The sequence below is a fragment of the Aulonocara sp. 'chitande type north' Nkhata Bay genome, linkage group LG20 (assembly GCF_057382095.1).
Source record: "Aulonocara sp. 'chitande type north' Nkhata Bay isolate Kocher_YH1m ecotype deep benthic linkage group LG20, A_spYH_male_GT1.1, whole genome shotgun sequence".
Classification (NCBI taxonomy): Eukaryota; Metazoa; Chordata; class Actinopteri; order Cichliformes; family Cichlidae; genus Aulonocara; species Aulonocara sp. 'chitande type north' Nkhata Bay.
Genome location: NC_141363.1, coordinates 26,218,907 through 26,236,270, shown reverse-complemented (window position 1 = coordinate 26,236,270; position 17,364 = coordinate 26,218,907). Strand labels below are relative to the sequence as shown.

The 17,364-nt window shown below is 41.1% G+C and overlaps 2 protein-coding genes across 2 annotated transcripts; both read left to right on the top strand.

The window, feature by feature from the left end:
* The first annotated feature begins 2,758 nt into the window (after positions 1–2,758).
* LOC147305752 (tubulin alpha-1A chain) lies at positions 2,759–7,399 on the top strand. The gene is made up of 4 exons (XM_086276427.1): positions 2,759–2,917; positions 5,700–5,922; positions 6,009–6,157; positions 6,256–7,399. The coding sequence occupies exons 1-4, from the start codon at positions 2,915–2,917 to the stop codon at positions 7,234–7,236; spliced, it is 1,356 nt and encodes a 451-aa protein (XP_086132553.1). The 5' UTR covers positions 2,759–2,914; the 3' UTR covers positions 7,237–7,399.
* A 4,739-nt stretch (positions 7,400–12,138) lies between these two features.
* Positions 12,139–14,589, top strand: LOC147305751 (tubulin alpha-1C chain-like). The gene is made up of 4 exons (XM_086276630.1): positions 12,139–12,297; positions 12,995–13,217; positions 13,303–13,451; positions 13,553–14,589. Exons 1-4 carry the CDS (start codon positions 12,295–12,297, stop codon positions 14,525–14,527), a joined length of 1,350 nt encoding a protein of 449 aa, XP_086132756.1. The 5' UTR covers positions 12,139–12,294; the 3' UTR covers positions 14,528–14,589.
* The last annotated feature ends 2,775 nt before the right edge of the window (positions 14,590–17,364 follow it).

The window sequence follows — 17,364 nt, the reverse complement described above, 5'->3', positions numbered from 1 at the left end:
ATCTGCATTATTGTTACAACTAACCCAGACTGTTGCTGTTACAACTGACCCAGACTCCTATAGCCATGAACTAGCTAACATTACAGCCAACGGCTAAAACACTAGCACTAAAGACCTACACAGAATATATCCCCATAGACATACAAATAACACAATTTAAGTTTGATGAGTTTAGGCAATTATGCTATGAAGCTAACGTAATGCTATTAGAAATTGAAATAAAGTAGAAAAACTTACTTTTTGGCATACAAATTACTTTTTTTCATGTTAAATTGTCTGTGTTTGACGAAATGTGCTGATTTTTCACATGTGATAGCAGAACTGAGTTGGGCATGCACAGGATGAGTCACATCATTTGAAACTTAGCCCTGATTGGAGAAATTGGAAGTGTTACAACTGACCCACGTTACAACTATCCCCGGTCTCCCCTACTATTATGCTCCTGTGTATCTGGGCAAAATGTATGGACATCAGTATTATAAAAATGGTAAAGGTGTGTAAAGTTTTTACAGATGTTAAGTCTGAGGGTTTTCCCCATCGGCGTCTATGCGGAGTCCCCCGATGTAACCATTAAAAAGAACGCATGATTCACTTTTCAGACTTGGAAGCTATGTCCGTCTTTTATACAATCTGTGTTTTACATACACTGTGTGGCAATACGCTTGCTCAAAAATTCCAGGTGGCATGCTTGGTCAAGATGTTAACCCACAAGAATCGCTGGTGCCCATCTCCAGCTCGGACAAACCGTGAGGGTTGCGTCACGAAGGGTCTCTGGCATCAAAAGGGTGGATGACATATAATGCTATATGATCAGCTATGTTGTTGTTGGAGATGATGGCACTGATGGAAGGACACGAGGCACAGCTGATGGTAGCAGAGCTATGAGAGGCAAGGTTGAGATGGTTTGGACATGTGCAGAGGAGCAGTAGTAAATATAATGGGAAAAGTTATGTTGAAGAGAGCTGTCTGGCAAGAGGAAATGGGGAAGACCAAAGAGAAGATTCAGGAATGTAGAGGGGTCAGTGTGAGAGGAGAGGATGCAAGGGGATAGGGTGTTTGCACATGCAGTTTATATGGAGCTATAAACAATATTAACTAAGCTATAAAATATAATATACAAAATCTAAGTAACGGGTAATATAATCATAATCATATATACTCAAAAGTGTTTAAACAACCTTCAATTCAATAACCTGTGCCATGTAAGCAGAGGATAAATCAGGATGATAAGAGGTAAAAAAACAAACAAAAACGTGGATTTTTTAATGCTGACACAACTGTTTCTTGGGATCCTTTTTTAGATGATGAGAAAAGACAATAAAATCTAGTCTCGTTTTCCATCTGCTGTTACTGTAAACACACATCTCTCGGGTCTGAGTCTCAACATAAAGCAGCCCCTCGTTCAATGGGATACCACTTGGGACTCTGGGACAACTGTTGTCATAGAGTTTCATTTGTTGTTAGAAACCAAAGTGCTTAACTCCCTGCCAGTTGGCCCATGAAAACCAATTTATGGTCCGTTTCACTGAAATCTGAAGGTTTAAGAAACCAGAAGAGCCGCATTCACAGTCTTAAGAAAGAGTGATGCTTTGGATGAAGTGCACCATGCATGGAATCAGTCAGCCCCACCCTGACATCCTCACGACATTTTTAAATTTTCACTGGCTCGATAAGACAAGGATGCATGCACATGTAGGGAAGAAAAAGCCTGTTTCTTTACAGACCGAGGAGTGATGATAGATTTTAGGAAAAACGTGGCTTATATCCCACCACAGAGGCAGCTGCAGTGCAGGCCCTTAATGCTACTATTTAAGCTGGACCACGTGACCACCAGATAAAGGCGGTCTATGTGGATACTGGTGTGTATCCAGGCAACTCCTTTATTCATTTCCTAGCAACCGTTAAATCTTGGGAGGGGGGCTGGGGGTTGGGCGTCGTTGGCCTACATGTCCCTCATATATGACTGGGCAGTTTGACCTCTTTTATCTGAAGAAGACAGGAAAACAAAGCCAAATGGCTGTTAATCTGCTCAATAAAACACCACATCTACCGTATCATGTAGAAGGCAGTAAATTTTGAACAGTATGTAAAAATCTGTATGCATGAAAACATACAAAGGTCATATCAAAAATACATTTAACAGTGATGGTTTGATAATAACTAAAGTTTTGTTGTTGCCAGCCAACGTGGATGGGTGTTTAAACTCCTCTTTAGGTTAACTGCAAATGCACATTTTATAATATAGCCTTAAGGAAAAGTAAGACACTGGAAGATCCATATATATCCGGTGAAAGGCTTGAAATTCAGTCTGATGGTAACAAATTGGAGGGGCGATTTGAAGAAAGATTAGCTGATTGATTTTGTATTGGAAAATGTGAAATAAAATAAGATGTATTATGGATAAAACCTGATAAAATCAATTATAAATAAAAGTGAATACAGTTTTCACTTTTTAAGTGTTTCTTGAATTTTATTATAAGCCTTCCTATTAGTTATTCTGTTTTTGTTTATTAGTTTTAGCATGAGGAGCGACATATGGAGAGTTTGTGTAGAGCAGCCGGGTCTGTCTGGCACAAACATGCTGAAAATTACGCAGCATTTTTCCCATAATCAGAGGCGCCATGCTTGCAGCACAATACGGCAGGATAGTAGGGTGGGGTCTGCTGGGCGGTCCTTGCAGTGAGGAGAACCGCTTATCCAATCGAAAGCCGCGGAATGATTCGAAACGTCAGACTGACGGGAGATTGGCCAATAGGGCGCAGCAGCCACCGGGGCCGGGTCTTCCCTTGCATATATACCTCTGTCCATCCTCATGTGCGCCATTATCTCTTACATCGACCCCATAACAGTCGAATTGTAAGACTGCTTATCGAGGAGCTTCTGCCAACCTCCACCGCGACTATAACATAACAAAATGGTAAGAACTTTTAAAAAAGCTTTGTTAACAGGCCATACTTGAGGCACACTTAAAAAAAAAGAAGAAGGTGGGTGTGATTTGTAAGTTGAGCTCTTATAACGGAGGGTTGCTTTACCTTTAAATGAAAAGTGGGATTTAAAACTGTGTGGCTGATTTTGCTATATAGATATTCAATTTCTTGCAGTGTAGTGTGGGGGGTTTTAGTCCCAGCTTGAGATGGGGAGATGCTCTGACGCCTTTCAATTGGGGGACGTGGCGGGCAGACCGAACAAAAGAGGTTTTCAGGGGTGGACAGAGGGAATAATGGAGGCTTCAGTCCAGCCGGTGACTCTGCGGTATTTTATTCTCTCACTGGCATGACCAAAGCCCCGGTCATCACTAGTCGTGACCGCGACGGGCTGTAAGGGCACGGCACTGGCAGGGAGAATGGCATTAAGCTGTATCAGCTTAAAAAGAATGCCCCACACCCACAGTAACCCAATCCTTAGGGAAAACTGGATGAAAATGCCCTGTCAGCGCGGCAAGCCATTAAAAATGCATGCGAGTAACGGACTCTCCCGGGCTGATAGTTACCGCACTGATGCACAGCCAGCCACCTAGCAGATGTACAGCCGGCAACCTAGTAGTATTTTCTGTTATAACGGTTTAGTTTCAGTGATGAGTCGAAATCAGTGGCATTAACATATAGACAGACCTAACACTGAATTAAAATGATCAATTCTCTGATGGCAAAGATGGCGTAACTTGGGGGGGTGGGCGCAAAACCGCATTTTGGGGCTAAACTGGCAAACATTTGAGCCATTTTTCCACATTTGACTGGTGGTTCAACGCATGCAGTTATTATGCTGTGAAATCAATACCCGTGGGCAGGCCCGGCCCTAACCAATCTGGCGCCCTAGGCAAGATTTTAGGTGGCGCCCCCCTACATCGGCAGTGTAGTGTATGTACTCACAAGAAACTGAATAGCTTTGTCTTTGACCTTTTTTTTTACTTAAAGAAAGCAAATTCACAATCAGAATAATTAACAAGATAAAAAAATATACGAATAAATAAATGAATACAAAAAGTAAAAAATGAATATATGAAATACAATAAATTTTACATACATAAACACAATAAAACGTGTCAACAAGTTGGATAAAATAAATTAAAAATACAATATAAATAAGGCAACAGGAAGACCGCTTGATGCTGCTGCATCATGGCTGGGTTGTGCTGCTGATGCTGCATCACTGGTGGGTTGTGCTGCTGAAGTGGAGGCAGCAGCGGTAGATGTGGTAGATGGCCCAGGGGTGGGATTTAGAAACTTCAACAGTGCATCTGAAGAGAGGAGTATGTGACACCACTGAGTATTAAAGTCTAATAATAAAAACATATGATTCCAGGAATAAAATGAAATGATATAATATAAATGAAAAACCAAAGAGATATATGTATGATGTTAACTGATATGCAAATTAGATTAGATTCAATTTATTGTCATCATTACAGTGAAATGCTGAATAGCAGAATGCAAAGTAACAGTATAATATCATATGAGAATGTTATGTTATGATTATCTTTGACCGAATCACAGCAGTGCTCATATTAAAAAACAGCATTCCCTCTCATGTGATATTGCTTAATTAACACTAATGATGTGCACTTTAACAACTAGGCTTTCAACTATAATATATACAGGGGTGGAAAAGTGACTATTACCTGCAGGGTAAACGTTAGCTAACCAGAAGGCAATAACAATGTAAACAAAAAACACCTGCTTAAAAGATGAATACAAATGAGGAATGGTGGGAAAGGTGGGAGTACTGTAATTACCCAACGTTACATTATTATTTTCCATAACAATTTAGCCCCCTCCACAATATTAACTGACGTTAAAACAGTTAACTAGCTATTTATTGATTAGCAATTAGCGAATCATGTAACATTAGCTTAATGCTAAAAATTTAGGTTACTATCACATTCAGACAAATAATTTCATGTAGGCTAACGTTACCTACCTCTGTCTTTTTCTCGTTTCTCCTCCTCTTCTTTTCTCTTTTTTCTTCCCTGGGCACCTGACAGTTTTGGCCGTTTTGACATCTTGTGTTGATTTTTTGATGTGGTGACGTCCAAAAGGAACCATGATACGGGAAGGGAGGGGGCGCACCGTGCGGGGATTATTTGTTGTAACAAATAATATTTCTATTAAATAAGCTTTACTTTGCATTTTAATTAACGTGGGATTATTTTTTGTATGTTGAAATAATAGTACCAACTTTTTTTTTTTTTTTTTCAACATTTGTGGCACTGGCGTGGCGCCCCCTGATGGACCGCGCCTTTAGCATTTGCCTATACGGCCTATGCCACGGGCCGGCCCTGCCCGTGGGCATTACCACTATGGCTGCCTTGCTTCCTTGACTAAACTTTTCTCCTTTAACGGCTCAACCTTTTCTAATATTCACGCTTCCCAACGAATTTCAACAGCCCCGACGTCATCGGTTGCCAGAGTGAAGGGTTTGTCGCATAGCAACGAGGTTCCAGACACAATCCAGTGCACCTGTTGGGCGGGAAAAAAATAAGACTAGTTGTTGCTAATAAAAGAACATGTTTGGATCAGTAAAAGTGACTCTCACCCAAAACAACTGAATGAAGAAAAACACTTTGAACAGTTTTGTCCTTTGTTTTGTTTGCATAAATAAATTATTTTATTTTTGCATAAATAAATAAATAAATAAATGAATACATTTACAGCTAAATTAACCCCCCCCCCCCTTATCGCTTTGTTTTCTTCTCTCCACAGCGTGAGTGTATCTCCATCCACGTTGGTCAGGCTGGTGTCCAGATCGGCAATGCCTGCTGGGAGCTTTACTGCCTGGAACATGGGATCCAGCCGGACGGACAGATGCCCAGTGACAAGACCATTGGAGGAGGAGATGATTCCTTCAACACCTTCTTCAGCGAGACTGGAGCTGGAAAGCACGTCCCCAGAGCTGTTTTTGTGGACCTGGAGCCCACTGTCATCGGTAAGTGTCATCACCGCTCGCTGAACACTAATGTAGGAAAATTAAAACATCTTTAAAGCAAAACTAACGTAATGTTGTTTTCATAGATGAGGTGCGCAGTGGTACCTACCGCCAGCTGTTCCACCCCGAGCAGCTGATCACAGGCAAGGAGGATGCTGCCAATAACTACGCCCGTGGACATTACACCATCGGCAAAGAGATCATTGACCTGGTTCTGGACAGGATCCGCAAACTGGTGGGCTAAATTTACAGCAGCTTGTTTCAACTTTATCTTCAGAAAGACAAATTAAATAAAATAATCACTGGTTGTCATCTCTTCCTCTCTGTCCTCAGGCTGATCAGTGCACTGGTCTTCAGGGCTTCCTGGTGTTCCACAGCTTCGGCGGTGGCACCGGCTCTGGTTTCACCTCCCTGCTGATGGAGCGTCTGTCTGTCGACTACGGCAAGAAGTCCAAGCTGGAGTTCTCCATCTACCCAGCTCCCCAGGTGTCCACTGCTGTGGTGGAGCCCTACAACTCCATCCTGACCACCCACACCACCCTAGAGCACTCTGACTGTGCCTTCATGGTAGATAACGAGGCCATCTACGATATCTGCCGTAGGAACCTTGATATCGAGCGTCCTACTTACACCAACCTGAACAGGCTGATTGGTCAGATTGTGTCCTCCATCACTGCTTCCCTCCGCTTTGATGGTGCCCTCAATGTTGATCTGACAGAGTTCCAGACCAACTTGGTGCCATACCCCCGTATCCACTTCCCCCTGGCCACCTATGCTCCAGTCATCTCTGCAGAGAAGGCTTACCACGAGCAGCTCTCAGTGGCTGAGATCACAAACGCCTGCTTTGAGCCAGCCAATCAGATGGTGAAATGTGACCCTCGTCACGGCAAGTACATGGCCTGCTGCCTTTTGTACCGTGGTGATGTGGTGCCCAAAGATGTCAACGCTGCCATTGCCACCATCAAAACCAAGCGCACCATCCAGTTTGTGGACTGGTGCCCCACTGGGTTCAAGGTTGGCATCAACTACCAGCCCCCCACTGTGGTTCCTGGTGGAGATCTGGCCAAGGTCCAGAGGGCTGTGTGCATGCTGAGCAACACCACTGCTATTGCAGAGGCCTGGGCTCGGCTCGACCACAAGTTCGATCTGATGTACGCTAAGCGTGCCTTTGTTCACTGGTACGTGGGTGAGGGTATGGAGGAGGGAGAGTTCTCCGAGGCCAGAGAGGACATGGCAGCTCTGGAGAAGGATTATGAGGAGGTGGGAGTTGACTCCATTGAGGGTGAGGGAGAGGAGGAAGGAGAGGAGTACTGAAAGGGACCTGAAGGCATTAGTTAAAAAGGAAATATTTGACTAAAATGTTTCCTTTAAAGCATTCCAAATACAAATGTTTTGTCATTTTGGCTGTTCAGTTCTAAACCCTTGGAAATGTCAAGTTTGGCTATGCTCTAAATAAAACCTCTGTGATGAAAAACTGTTTAACTGTTTGTCTTTTAAATATTCAGTGATATTCAAAATGATATTTTCAGAATGATTTTTAAATATTCAGAAACTTTACGACATATTAGTCATGAGTAAGTAGCACAAAAAGGTTTGAATCATGTAATTTAAGATGTTTCAAATTCATATGTTTTTAAACATGCATGTAAAAAGCTGATTAGTTTTCTCAATAGCGTTCCAATCTTTTTTCTTGTAATCGATACATAAATCCTACAGCCGTGTTTATAACTACTGTTCATAAATACAGATTTTAAATATTAGTGTGAACCATTGCTTGAAGTTTCAATAGTTAAAGTCAAGCTAAGAAAATCAGTTTTCAGCAGGTGTTTAAAATTCACCTGCTGAATATCTGAGTGATTCAGCCGACCTGAATGACAAAGGAAGACTCTTTCAAAGCTTAGGTACGACAACTGTAATAGCACCAGCCCGTGTGACCCACCTGCCACAAACTTTAATACAAAAGCAGTAAATTTAGGTCAAGTAATGAATAATATCATAAACTAACCACCTTTGATTAAGTTTTTATATAAATAAATATGTTTATGTAAATATATAACTTGGCTGTTGCCCGCTTGCAGTACCTTTATGGTCCACCAGGGGGCCCCAGCCCACAGTTTAGGAATCCTTGCACTGTGACAAATCTTTAGACCGTAATGAGGATCCTGAGGTTTACAATGCGGTCTTCAAAATTTAATAATTAAATAGTATGAACTGTTAAACTGAAACCTTCAACTCACAATAGATCCATGGTGTGAGACTGGAAGGACACACAAACCCAGCCACCGGTGTAAAGTTTGGGCTAAAGCAAATATGTGGATCCATCTGCTGTGACAACCTCATGGAAAATAAGGCTGCAGCCAAAAGTATTCCACTACAACTAAAATAAAAATACTGAATTGACAGCTGTAGTGAATTACTCTTCAGGTCTGGTAAGTCCACGCAGGAACTATAAGATTAAACTATAAGAGGAACCTCAGATGGGCAGCATTCTCACCTGACCTCCTACTTTACTATTGTATCTAATGAAGCCAAGCAACAGCTTATCCTGACCTTATAAAAACATCTGGAGTTACAAAAGGTACAAAGTACATAAATAAGGTTAGGTGAACATTTTTTTTCCAGGATTTTTAGCCCCACAACCTCTGAAGTACAGGAGATATCCACATGAAATGTTCAGGGCTGAAAAGCACATTTACTGTAGATTTGCTGCTGTGTTTGGGAACTTAGCCAAGCTGTCAGACAGACGGCCTTACATCTGACTCGAGAATACTTTGATATACTGAGGAGCTCATGGGCGACTCAATGACTGCAAGGCACCCAGGTCCTGTGGCTGCAAAAAAAGCCCAAAATCATCACTCCTCCACCGCCATGCTGACAGTTAATGTTTGTGCTGATTTACTCTTTTTACCAAATACGATTGTGTGCATCGTAGCCAAACATCTCCACTTTGGTCTTGTTTGTCCAAAGGGCTGTTACAGTTCAGATACTAACATAAATTGTGATGTCGTGTTCTTTTTTAGAGATCATGGCAGCCCCTTCCAAACAATCTGTAGTTTTTCCATTTTTTGTTAAATGAATGATGTGTCGTTCATCTGAGGTTGCATTTACCTGCTTTTAAGACCTCGTCTTATCACCCGATATGTAAAGCCTCAAGCGTGATTTATGGTCCCAGTAATGTGTCTGTCTGTGTACAGTGGATGAAAAGGGGTTTTTACACACCACTAATGTGTTTCCAACTGCACATCACTGAATTGAGTGCTGAATGACTTACAAATGGGCCGGAATGGAGGAGGGAGCAACAGCGGACTGGGAAAGGATGAAGCATAAAACGAATGTTAAAGATAAAAAATTAAAGCATGAAAAGTACAAACAGTGGCTGCGGTGGACAGTTTTCAATACTTATTTCCTCTTCAGATCCTTGCACGTTATCACTTTGTTGTTCTCAGCAGATGGCTGATGGACCAACAAACAAGAGTAGCCCACAGACCGGCTGTAACACATATTTTTCACACTGCCTCCATCAACAGCAAACACTCTCAGCATTCCATAACTACCTGCCTATACCTGCCTTCCCACTATCACAGCTCAAGCATAAAACAAGCATTAGAACTTTCAAGAGTCTATTTTCTTTTTTGGCATGATTGCATTACAGACAAATTGTACATAAAGTAATTATTCTGATGAAAAAGGATGCCTGTTAGTGTTATAGGGATTAATACTGATGTTAAGATGTCGAGCTCATTTTAAACCGTTTGCATTCTGTTTTATCTACAGTGATTTATCATATTCTATAAAATAACATGTTTGTAGTGGCTGTCCTGTGAGGAATACATACCTCCAAAACAGCTTTTATTGAGCTCAGAAAAGCAGCTCAACTACTTGATTAAAGGATTAAAAAGCATAATAAAATATATCGATACATAAAAATTACAGCTGAATTAAAAGGCTTGAGCACTGTGTGACATGGTTAACTGCCAGTATTCACAGGAGGATTACAAATATTAATGAAAAAGTAAGTTTGAGATACTAATACTAATCTGAAAGAGTTTGTGGAGCCTTTGTCTGCTCAGTTTATTAAACAGCAAGAAGCGACTGTGCCACAAGATGGCAGTATAATACAGGGTAGATGCAGAGACTTTGCTTTCACTTTGGGACATTTTAATTTCTGCCTGCCTATTTTTTTTTATTTTATTTAACTGAACTGAACTAACTGAACAAAGCACTGCTTACTTTGCTTTGCTTTGCTTGCTCTGACACAACGCCACAGCTGTAGCTGTGACTTCTTCTGGGTCAAAATAAAATTCTAGCCCTTTTTCACTTGCCTTTAAAATTTGAGATTTGTGGAATAGGGGTTGTAAATGTAATTGTAATTTTAAACAGAACTTAGATGTGATTTTCAGGCTTGACATTTTCACGTTTTCTCCCTTTAAAAGTAATGAAGACTCACTGAAAAGGCAAAAATGCAACTTAGAAGACATCATCTTAAAATACCTAAATTTAGGCTTGGGACCTAAATATCCATATAGTATAAAAATATTTTGCATGCATTTCATTAAATATGCTAATAGTAAAAATATCAGCTCATTCCTAAAGTGGTCAGATGGGATTTTTTTCAGTAGAGTTGTATATTGATTTTCAGTCTTTTAGGCTTGCTACCCTTGACAAAGAAGCAGTGTCTTGGAGCCATTTCAGATAGTAGTTTTCTCTAAGCTCAGACATTTTTATTCAGTTTGCCAGTTTTTAAGCATGCTTTTTCTTCTTTTGTCTACCACTTGTCCAATTCCTATAATTTTTTTAAAAACACATTTGCTAAATATTCAGCTAACTCTATGGGAATCACCTGTTGGTGATAAATACCATATTATATCTGTCTAAGTGAATGTTTGGCATTTTATTCCCCCACTGAAACTGGAACAAATAATAAGTGAGTTACTTCGATATGCTTGAATCCTCACAGGTCAGTTTTAAGTGGGTTAATAAACAAACAGAAATTCCTCTGAAATTGATCAGGTATTTGTATTTGTTGTAACTGTTGCTCCCCTATTGGCCAACTGGACAAATAAAGGAAAATAAGGTACATGGACTGGACTGAATGTGAGTGAAAAAAACAGCCAGTGCCCAAAGAAAAACTTTGAAAGACCTTCAGGAAAGTCTGGAGAATTATTGCTCAAGCTCTAGGAGAACTATTGTTACTTAAAAAAAAATCTACAAGAAGCCCAGCTCAGGGGAAACAAAGCAAAGAAAAAAGAACGGCTCAAGACTTAATATAGACTTAATGTAATATTACCCTCCATGTTTACTTTTTGTGTAAGTCAGTATGTTTGTGTTTTTACTTTTTCAGGCTTCTGGTTTTGTGGAAAGAAGAATAAGCTGCTGTTTTGAAATGTGTTCTATAAATAAATCTTGCTTGTGACTCTTTGGACCCCGAGCACCAGGTTGGGAGACATAAATCGACATTGTTTAGAGGTACACAGATATTTAAAAACAAGCCCGCAGCACCAAAATGATTCAGGTCTGGTTAAGTAATAATGTCATATGTGATGACAAGTTTCTTTTCTTACAAAAGGTTTTTTTTTGTTTTTTTTTTTTTAAATTTTGCTGGCAATAATGCTGCCCTTATTTTTGAGGGAGTCTATTGGAGTGGATTTCTAAGTGTCATTTTCTTTATTTGAATACTTCTCCCAACACTCTATATTATGCTTATAATACTCACTGAATGTCATTTAACTAAATAAAGCAGGACTGGGGAACTCAAGGTATATCCCACCCTCCAAGATGCAAGTCTCACCATTCTGTAGCCGGGATGAATCTCCTCCAGGCACTTGTACATAAAACCGGCACGTATAGAATCACCAGTTATATTAAAAAACTGCCTAAAACCTTAATTTGCTTCCAAATAGGGGTTTAAAACGTTTTTTTCCTCGTGAAAACATATCTTTTTCTCAGTTTACTTTAATTGCCATGTCTTTCTCTTACAATGTATCCGATCATATTTGGTAGATGCTGTAAAGTATGAGTGAAAACAGACAATAAAAACTTAAATGTGAAATCACTGGGGGGAAAAAAGCACAGTTCCTGCCTGAAACACACTGTTGGCAGCTGGGATTGCCTCACCTTCCTGAAAAGTTTGTGCCGTGTCAGGCTGAACGTGACGCTTACAATCTAACCAATAGGAATAGGGCTCGTGTGACGTGACCCAATCAGATTCAGCGGAGCGTTTCCGGCGGGTGAGCGAGTATAAAACGCCCCGCCCAGAGGCAACGCGTCAGTTGCCTCTTACACGGGACTCATAAAGGCCTATTTGTGGGAGCTAACGTTTTTCTCGCTTCCTATTCCTCATTTTAATCCTGAAACTTATCAACGCAAGGAAACATGGTGAGTGTCAAGTTTTTTTGTCTTTTCCTACAATTAAGTTCAAACTGAAGTTATATCACGTGGTAGCCGGTAATTCAAATCAGCTGAAAGGGTCGTTAAGTTCAGTCGTTACTTAGCTATAAGAAGTTATCATTTCAGGCTGCTAACCAACCCCAGTGTTCAACAGACATTTAGTGTATTTTTGGTGTAGCGTGACGAGGCACAGCCCAAATTCAAGTTCTGCCCCGTCTGTCTGTTTCCGGCTTCTCATGCGCACATTGACCTAGTTGGCAAAGGTCAGCCTGCAGCATTCCTCTGATTAGCGCCTCTCTGAAGAGGCCCGGCCTTTGTGAAGTTGAAGCCACAGACTCAGCAAACAGAAGCAGCTCACTTAAAGTTTTATGGGGTTTTTTGTCTTTTGTTTGGTTTGATGTGAAAATGTTTGTTCTCGACACAAAAGATTTGCTTGTTGCTTTGCTTGATGTACATGTGATATTTCTAAAGGGCTCAGATGTTATCAGCCTCAGGGGAGTCATGACTGTGGCATCCCACTGCTAGCAAAGAGCCTTATTTATTTTCTTCTTCCTCATTTCTCACATTAGTTCCAGAGACGGCCTCAACATGTGATGAGTAGCTTTCAGCTACTATTGGGATTAAAAAAATAGAATGGATGACAAATGAATGACTACTTTTTTTTTTTTTTCCCCCCTCTCCACAGCGTGAGTGTATCTCGGTGCACGTTGGTCAGGCTGGTGTCCAGATCGGCAATGCCTGCTGGGAGCTTTACTGCCTGGAACATGGGATCCAGCCGGACGGACAGATGCCCAGTGACAAGACCATTGGAGGAGGAGACGATTCCTTCAACACCTTCTTCAGTGAGACTGGAGCTGGAAAGCACGTCCCCAGAGCTGTTTTTGTGGACCTGGAGCCCACTGTCATCGGTAAGTGTCATCACCGCTCGCTGAACAATAATGTAGGAAAATTTAAAAAAATCTTTGAAGCAAAACTAAAGTAATGTTTGCATAGATGAGGTGCGCAGTGGTACCTACCGCCAGCTGTTCCACCCCGAGCAGCTGATCACAGGCAAGGAGGATGCTGCCAATAACTACGCCCGTGGACATTACACCATCGGCAAAGAGATCATTGACCTGGTTCTGGACAGGATCCGCAAACTGGTGGGTGAATTCAAAGCAGCTAGTATAAAATGTATATACGAATTAAATTATTGAATGAAGTAACTCATGCCTGGTTGTCATGTCTTCCTCTCTGTCCTCAGGCTGATCAGTGCACTGGTCTTCAGGGCTTCCTGGTGTTCCACAGCTTCGGCGGTGGCACCGGCTCTGGTTTCACCTCCCTGCTGATGGAGCGTTTGTCTGTCGACTACGGCAAGAAGTCCAAGCTGGAGTTCTCCATCTACCCAGCTCCCCAGGTGTCCACTGCTGTGGTGGAGCCCTACAACTCCATCCTGACCACCCACACCACCCTAGAGCACTCTGACTGTGCCTTCATGGTAGATAATGAGGCCATCTACGATATCTGCCGTAGGAACCTCGATATCGAGCGTCCTACTTACACCAACCTGAACAGGCTGATCAGTCAGATTGTGTCCTCCATCACTGCTTCCCTCCGCTTTGATGGTGCCCTCAATGTTGATCTGACAGAGTTCCAGACCAACTTGGTGCCATACCCCCGTATCCACTTCCCCCTGGCCACCTATGCTCCAGTCATCTCTGCAGAGAAGGCTTACCACGAGCAGCTAACTGTATCTGAGATCACAAACGCTTGCTTTGAGCCAGCCAATCAGTTGGTGAAATGTGACCCTCGTCACGGCAAGTACATGGCCTGCTGCCTTTTGTACCGTGGTGATGTGGTGCCCAAAGATGTCAACGTTGCCATTGCTGCCATCAAAACCAAACGCACCATCCAGTTTGTGGACTGGTGCCCCACTGGTTTCAAGGTTGGCATCAACTACCAGCCCCCCACTGTGGTTCCTGGTGGAGATCTGGCCAAGGTCCAGAGGGCTGTGTGCATGCTGAGCAACACCACTGCTATTGCAGAGGCCTGGGCTCGGCTCGACCACAAGTTCGATCTGATGTACGCTAAGCGTGCCTTTGTTCACTGGTACGTGGGTGAGGGTATGGAGGAGGGAGAGTTCTCTGAGGCCAGAGAGGACATGGCAGCTCTGGAGAAGGATTATGAGGAGGTGGGAACTGATAGCTTGGGAGAGGATGATGAGGGAGAAGAGTATTAAATGACTTAATGGTCCTGTGCCATTTATTTCTGTCATAAATAAAGTTTGTTCAATGACTGCAATTTGTCTTTTCTTTTTAAAATACTATAAAGGGCACTGGATATCAAATTTAGAATTTCAGTTATTAGAGCTTAATCTAACTTGTGTGGAATTAAAGTGCTCACATGATGCTGTAATACTTTCTGGTACGCACCACTTTAGAAGCCAAAAATCTGCAAAGCCCATCCATCACACAAAGGGTTGATCCTTTCTTTTAGGTCAGAACAATCATAATGTTAACCTTTCAAAATTCCCCACTTAATAAAGATCTCATAACTTGATTTCACATTTTTAATCTCATAAGCATCCATCTGTAGAGGCTCTACATCCCAAACCCTGCAAGACCCACTGTGGTTTAATATAATCTAACAGGTTTCTTGTGTGGTTACTAACAGTGTTTGAAAGTAAAACTGATTAAAGTCTAGTCACTTGGGGGCAGTGATGCTCCACAGATGTTCTGAATCAACATGTTGAAGCTGATCCACACTCACGTTGTTAGTGCTCCACTTGTTTTATCCATTTCAGTTCATGATTTGGAGGTGTTCATTTCCCTGTGAGGTACAGTGCTTCTCATTACTGAAGTGGCAGTCCAGGCTTATGCCCACAAGTCACTGTTCACCTCAGCTGAATCCTACCGATACACCTCAACTATAAGTTATGCCAGTTCATACAGTTTTGTAATGAAACTTAAACAATCATGTAACTGATAAGTTGTTGCAGTGTGAGCTCAGTTTAATTACAGTTTACGGTGAATCGTGTTAACCACCATGACTGATGAGGACAATGAGCAGATGGGTCAGACTTTGAAGTACCCCTCACATCTATAAAACAATAAAGGTGCCATTCATCAGGTCATACAGCTATTTTTAAAGCAGGACTGTTTGAAAATTGCAAAACAAAATGTAAATGTGTCGAGGATACTGTGAGCACAGTCAAATGTTTTAGTGAGTGGTGTACTCTGGAAAAACATTCTCTCCCATTTGTCTCCAGCTTTGTCTCCGTATGTAATCTGAGACAGATATGTTTGCCCTCTCATAACTTTGCCTATATTTTTCTGTGTATAAGGTTTAAAACATGAATCTTTTTTATGATGATTATTTATTTTTAATGGAATAACAAAGTGACTTCAGCAAAATGCCCCCGTTCATATTGTCTGCTGCCACCTCTGCTCATACCTCCAGTAGTTCTATAGGATGGATGAGAAATAAAAAATAGAAAAGCAGAAAATAGCCCAGATTTCAGAGACTCCAAGTAATAGAAAGGATTTAAAAGATGAATTCCAATGGCAATTTTAGCTTTTTGGACTTTAATATTTTTCTAATAAAATGGTGCATTATTTCCTTTTATACTGTCATGTATATCCCCGACACTGCAATATAAGTTTGTCAGAAACTGTAAGAGATGAAATATTGTTAAGTATAGAAAACTGAATGTCAGCAGCCTCATACAACTTATTTCTTATTAAACCTGTGAAGTGGACGTGTAACGTCACCAAAAAGAGGCCTAAAGGCAGAATGTGGGGTAACCAAAATGTAGGTTATACAGTAATTGATTCATCATCATGCAGGAAATTTCATGCTGTCAATAATGGCAACAGCACCCTGCCACCTGGCATTCCTTCCCCTCGGTGCACCCCTGCTTGACAAGAGGCCAAAATCTGATTCTACACGTATGTCCTGATAAGTTAGATCGTCCACCAGCCAAGGACATCTGCGTTGAGAGAAGCCCTTCATGCAGGGGCAGTGCCAGAGCATAAGCACTGGGCGGGAACCCAGCTTTCACAGGGGTGGATTTGGCTCACATCAATTTACTGTTTCAAGTCCATTATGTGCAGGAGGTTATTATAGGTACTAAAAGTGAAGTAAAAACTGAAACTAGGTGTTAGAAAAAGAATGAACTGAAACAAAAATACAAACTAAAAAGAAGGTTAACTAAAATGATAATGCACTTACAAGATTAACTAAAATAAAAATAAACACTAAATCTTATTTTTGGTCTTTGATGAGGTCAAATTTGTAAATCAGTTTATTGAGACAAGGATGTCTACATAACCTGAAAATGTTTATATACGCATTAAAATATAAAGCTAACAGTGAAACTGAATATTTTCAATTAATAAAAATGAAACAGAATGACTCAATACGCTGTGGAAAGTAAACTTAATTGAAATAAAAATTAATACAAATAAAAGAAACATGTAACTCTGATGTTCAAAGCTATACTTGTAGTCACGTAACAGATCCATAAAAGAGAGGTTATAAACAAAGATGCAAAGCAGAAAAACCCGTTGGATTTACATTACATTTAAAACAGCAGGTCTACTGCAGGAGGCTTTAATAACTGCTTTAATAAAGAGGTGCACACAAACCTGAGAATAGAAGTTCCAGATCCCACTATCAGGACTCCTTTCTTCCGTTCCTGCATCGCTTGGACAACTTAATGCAAAACCTTCTGGTTGGACGAATCAGTGTTCTTTGCAAATAGGTGGCAAGTGACCAGATCCATTAAGCCCAGATGTTAGATCTTCATAATGTTTCTTTATAATTCTGAAGTCTATAAAAGCCAAATGTTCATATGGAAGTGTAACATATCCATTCTTCATATAATGAAATAGCCCTAATAAGTTGTTAAAACCATGTTGTACTCCACAAATATTTAAGAAATCGTAAGAAAGCACCTGCAGAGATCTCCATCCTACCGTCTGGTCCATTTTAACCAATAGGCGCAGGTCTCATGCGACATCAAACCAATCAGATCCAGCAGACTGTTTCCGGAGGATCTAGGGTTATAAAAACCAC

Coding starts and splice junctions, on each gene's coding strand:
- LOC147305752 (XM_086276427.1), top strand. Junction 5,923..6,008: donor CCTGGAGCCCACTGTCATCG/GTAAGTGTCATC, acceptor TTGTTTTCATAG/ATGAGGTGCGCAGTGGTACC. Junction 6,158..6,255: donor TGGACAGGATCCGCAAACTG/GTGGGCTAAATT, acceptor CTCTGTCCTCAG/GCTGATCAGTGCACTGGTCT.
- LOC147305751 (XM_086276630.1), top strand. Junction 13,218..13,302: donor CCTGGAGCCCACTGTCATCG/GTAAGTGTCATC, acceptor ATGTTTGCATAG/ATGAGGTGCGCAGTGGTACC. Junction 13,452..13,552: donor TGGACAGGATCCGCAAACTG/GTGGGTGAATTC, acceptor CTCTGTCCTCAG/GCTGATCAGTGCACTGGTCT.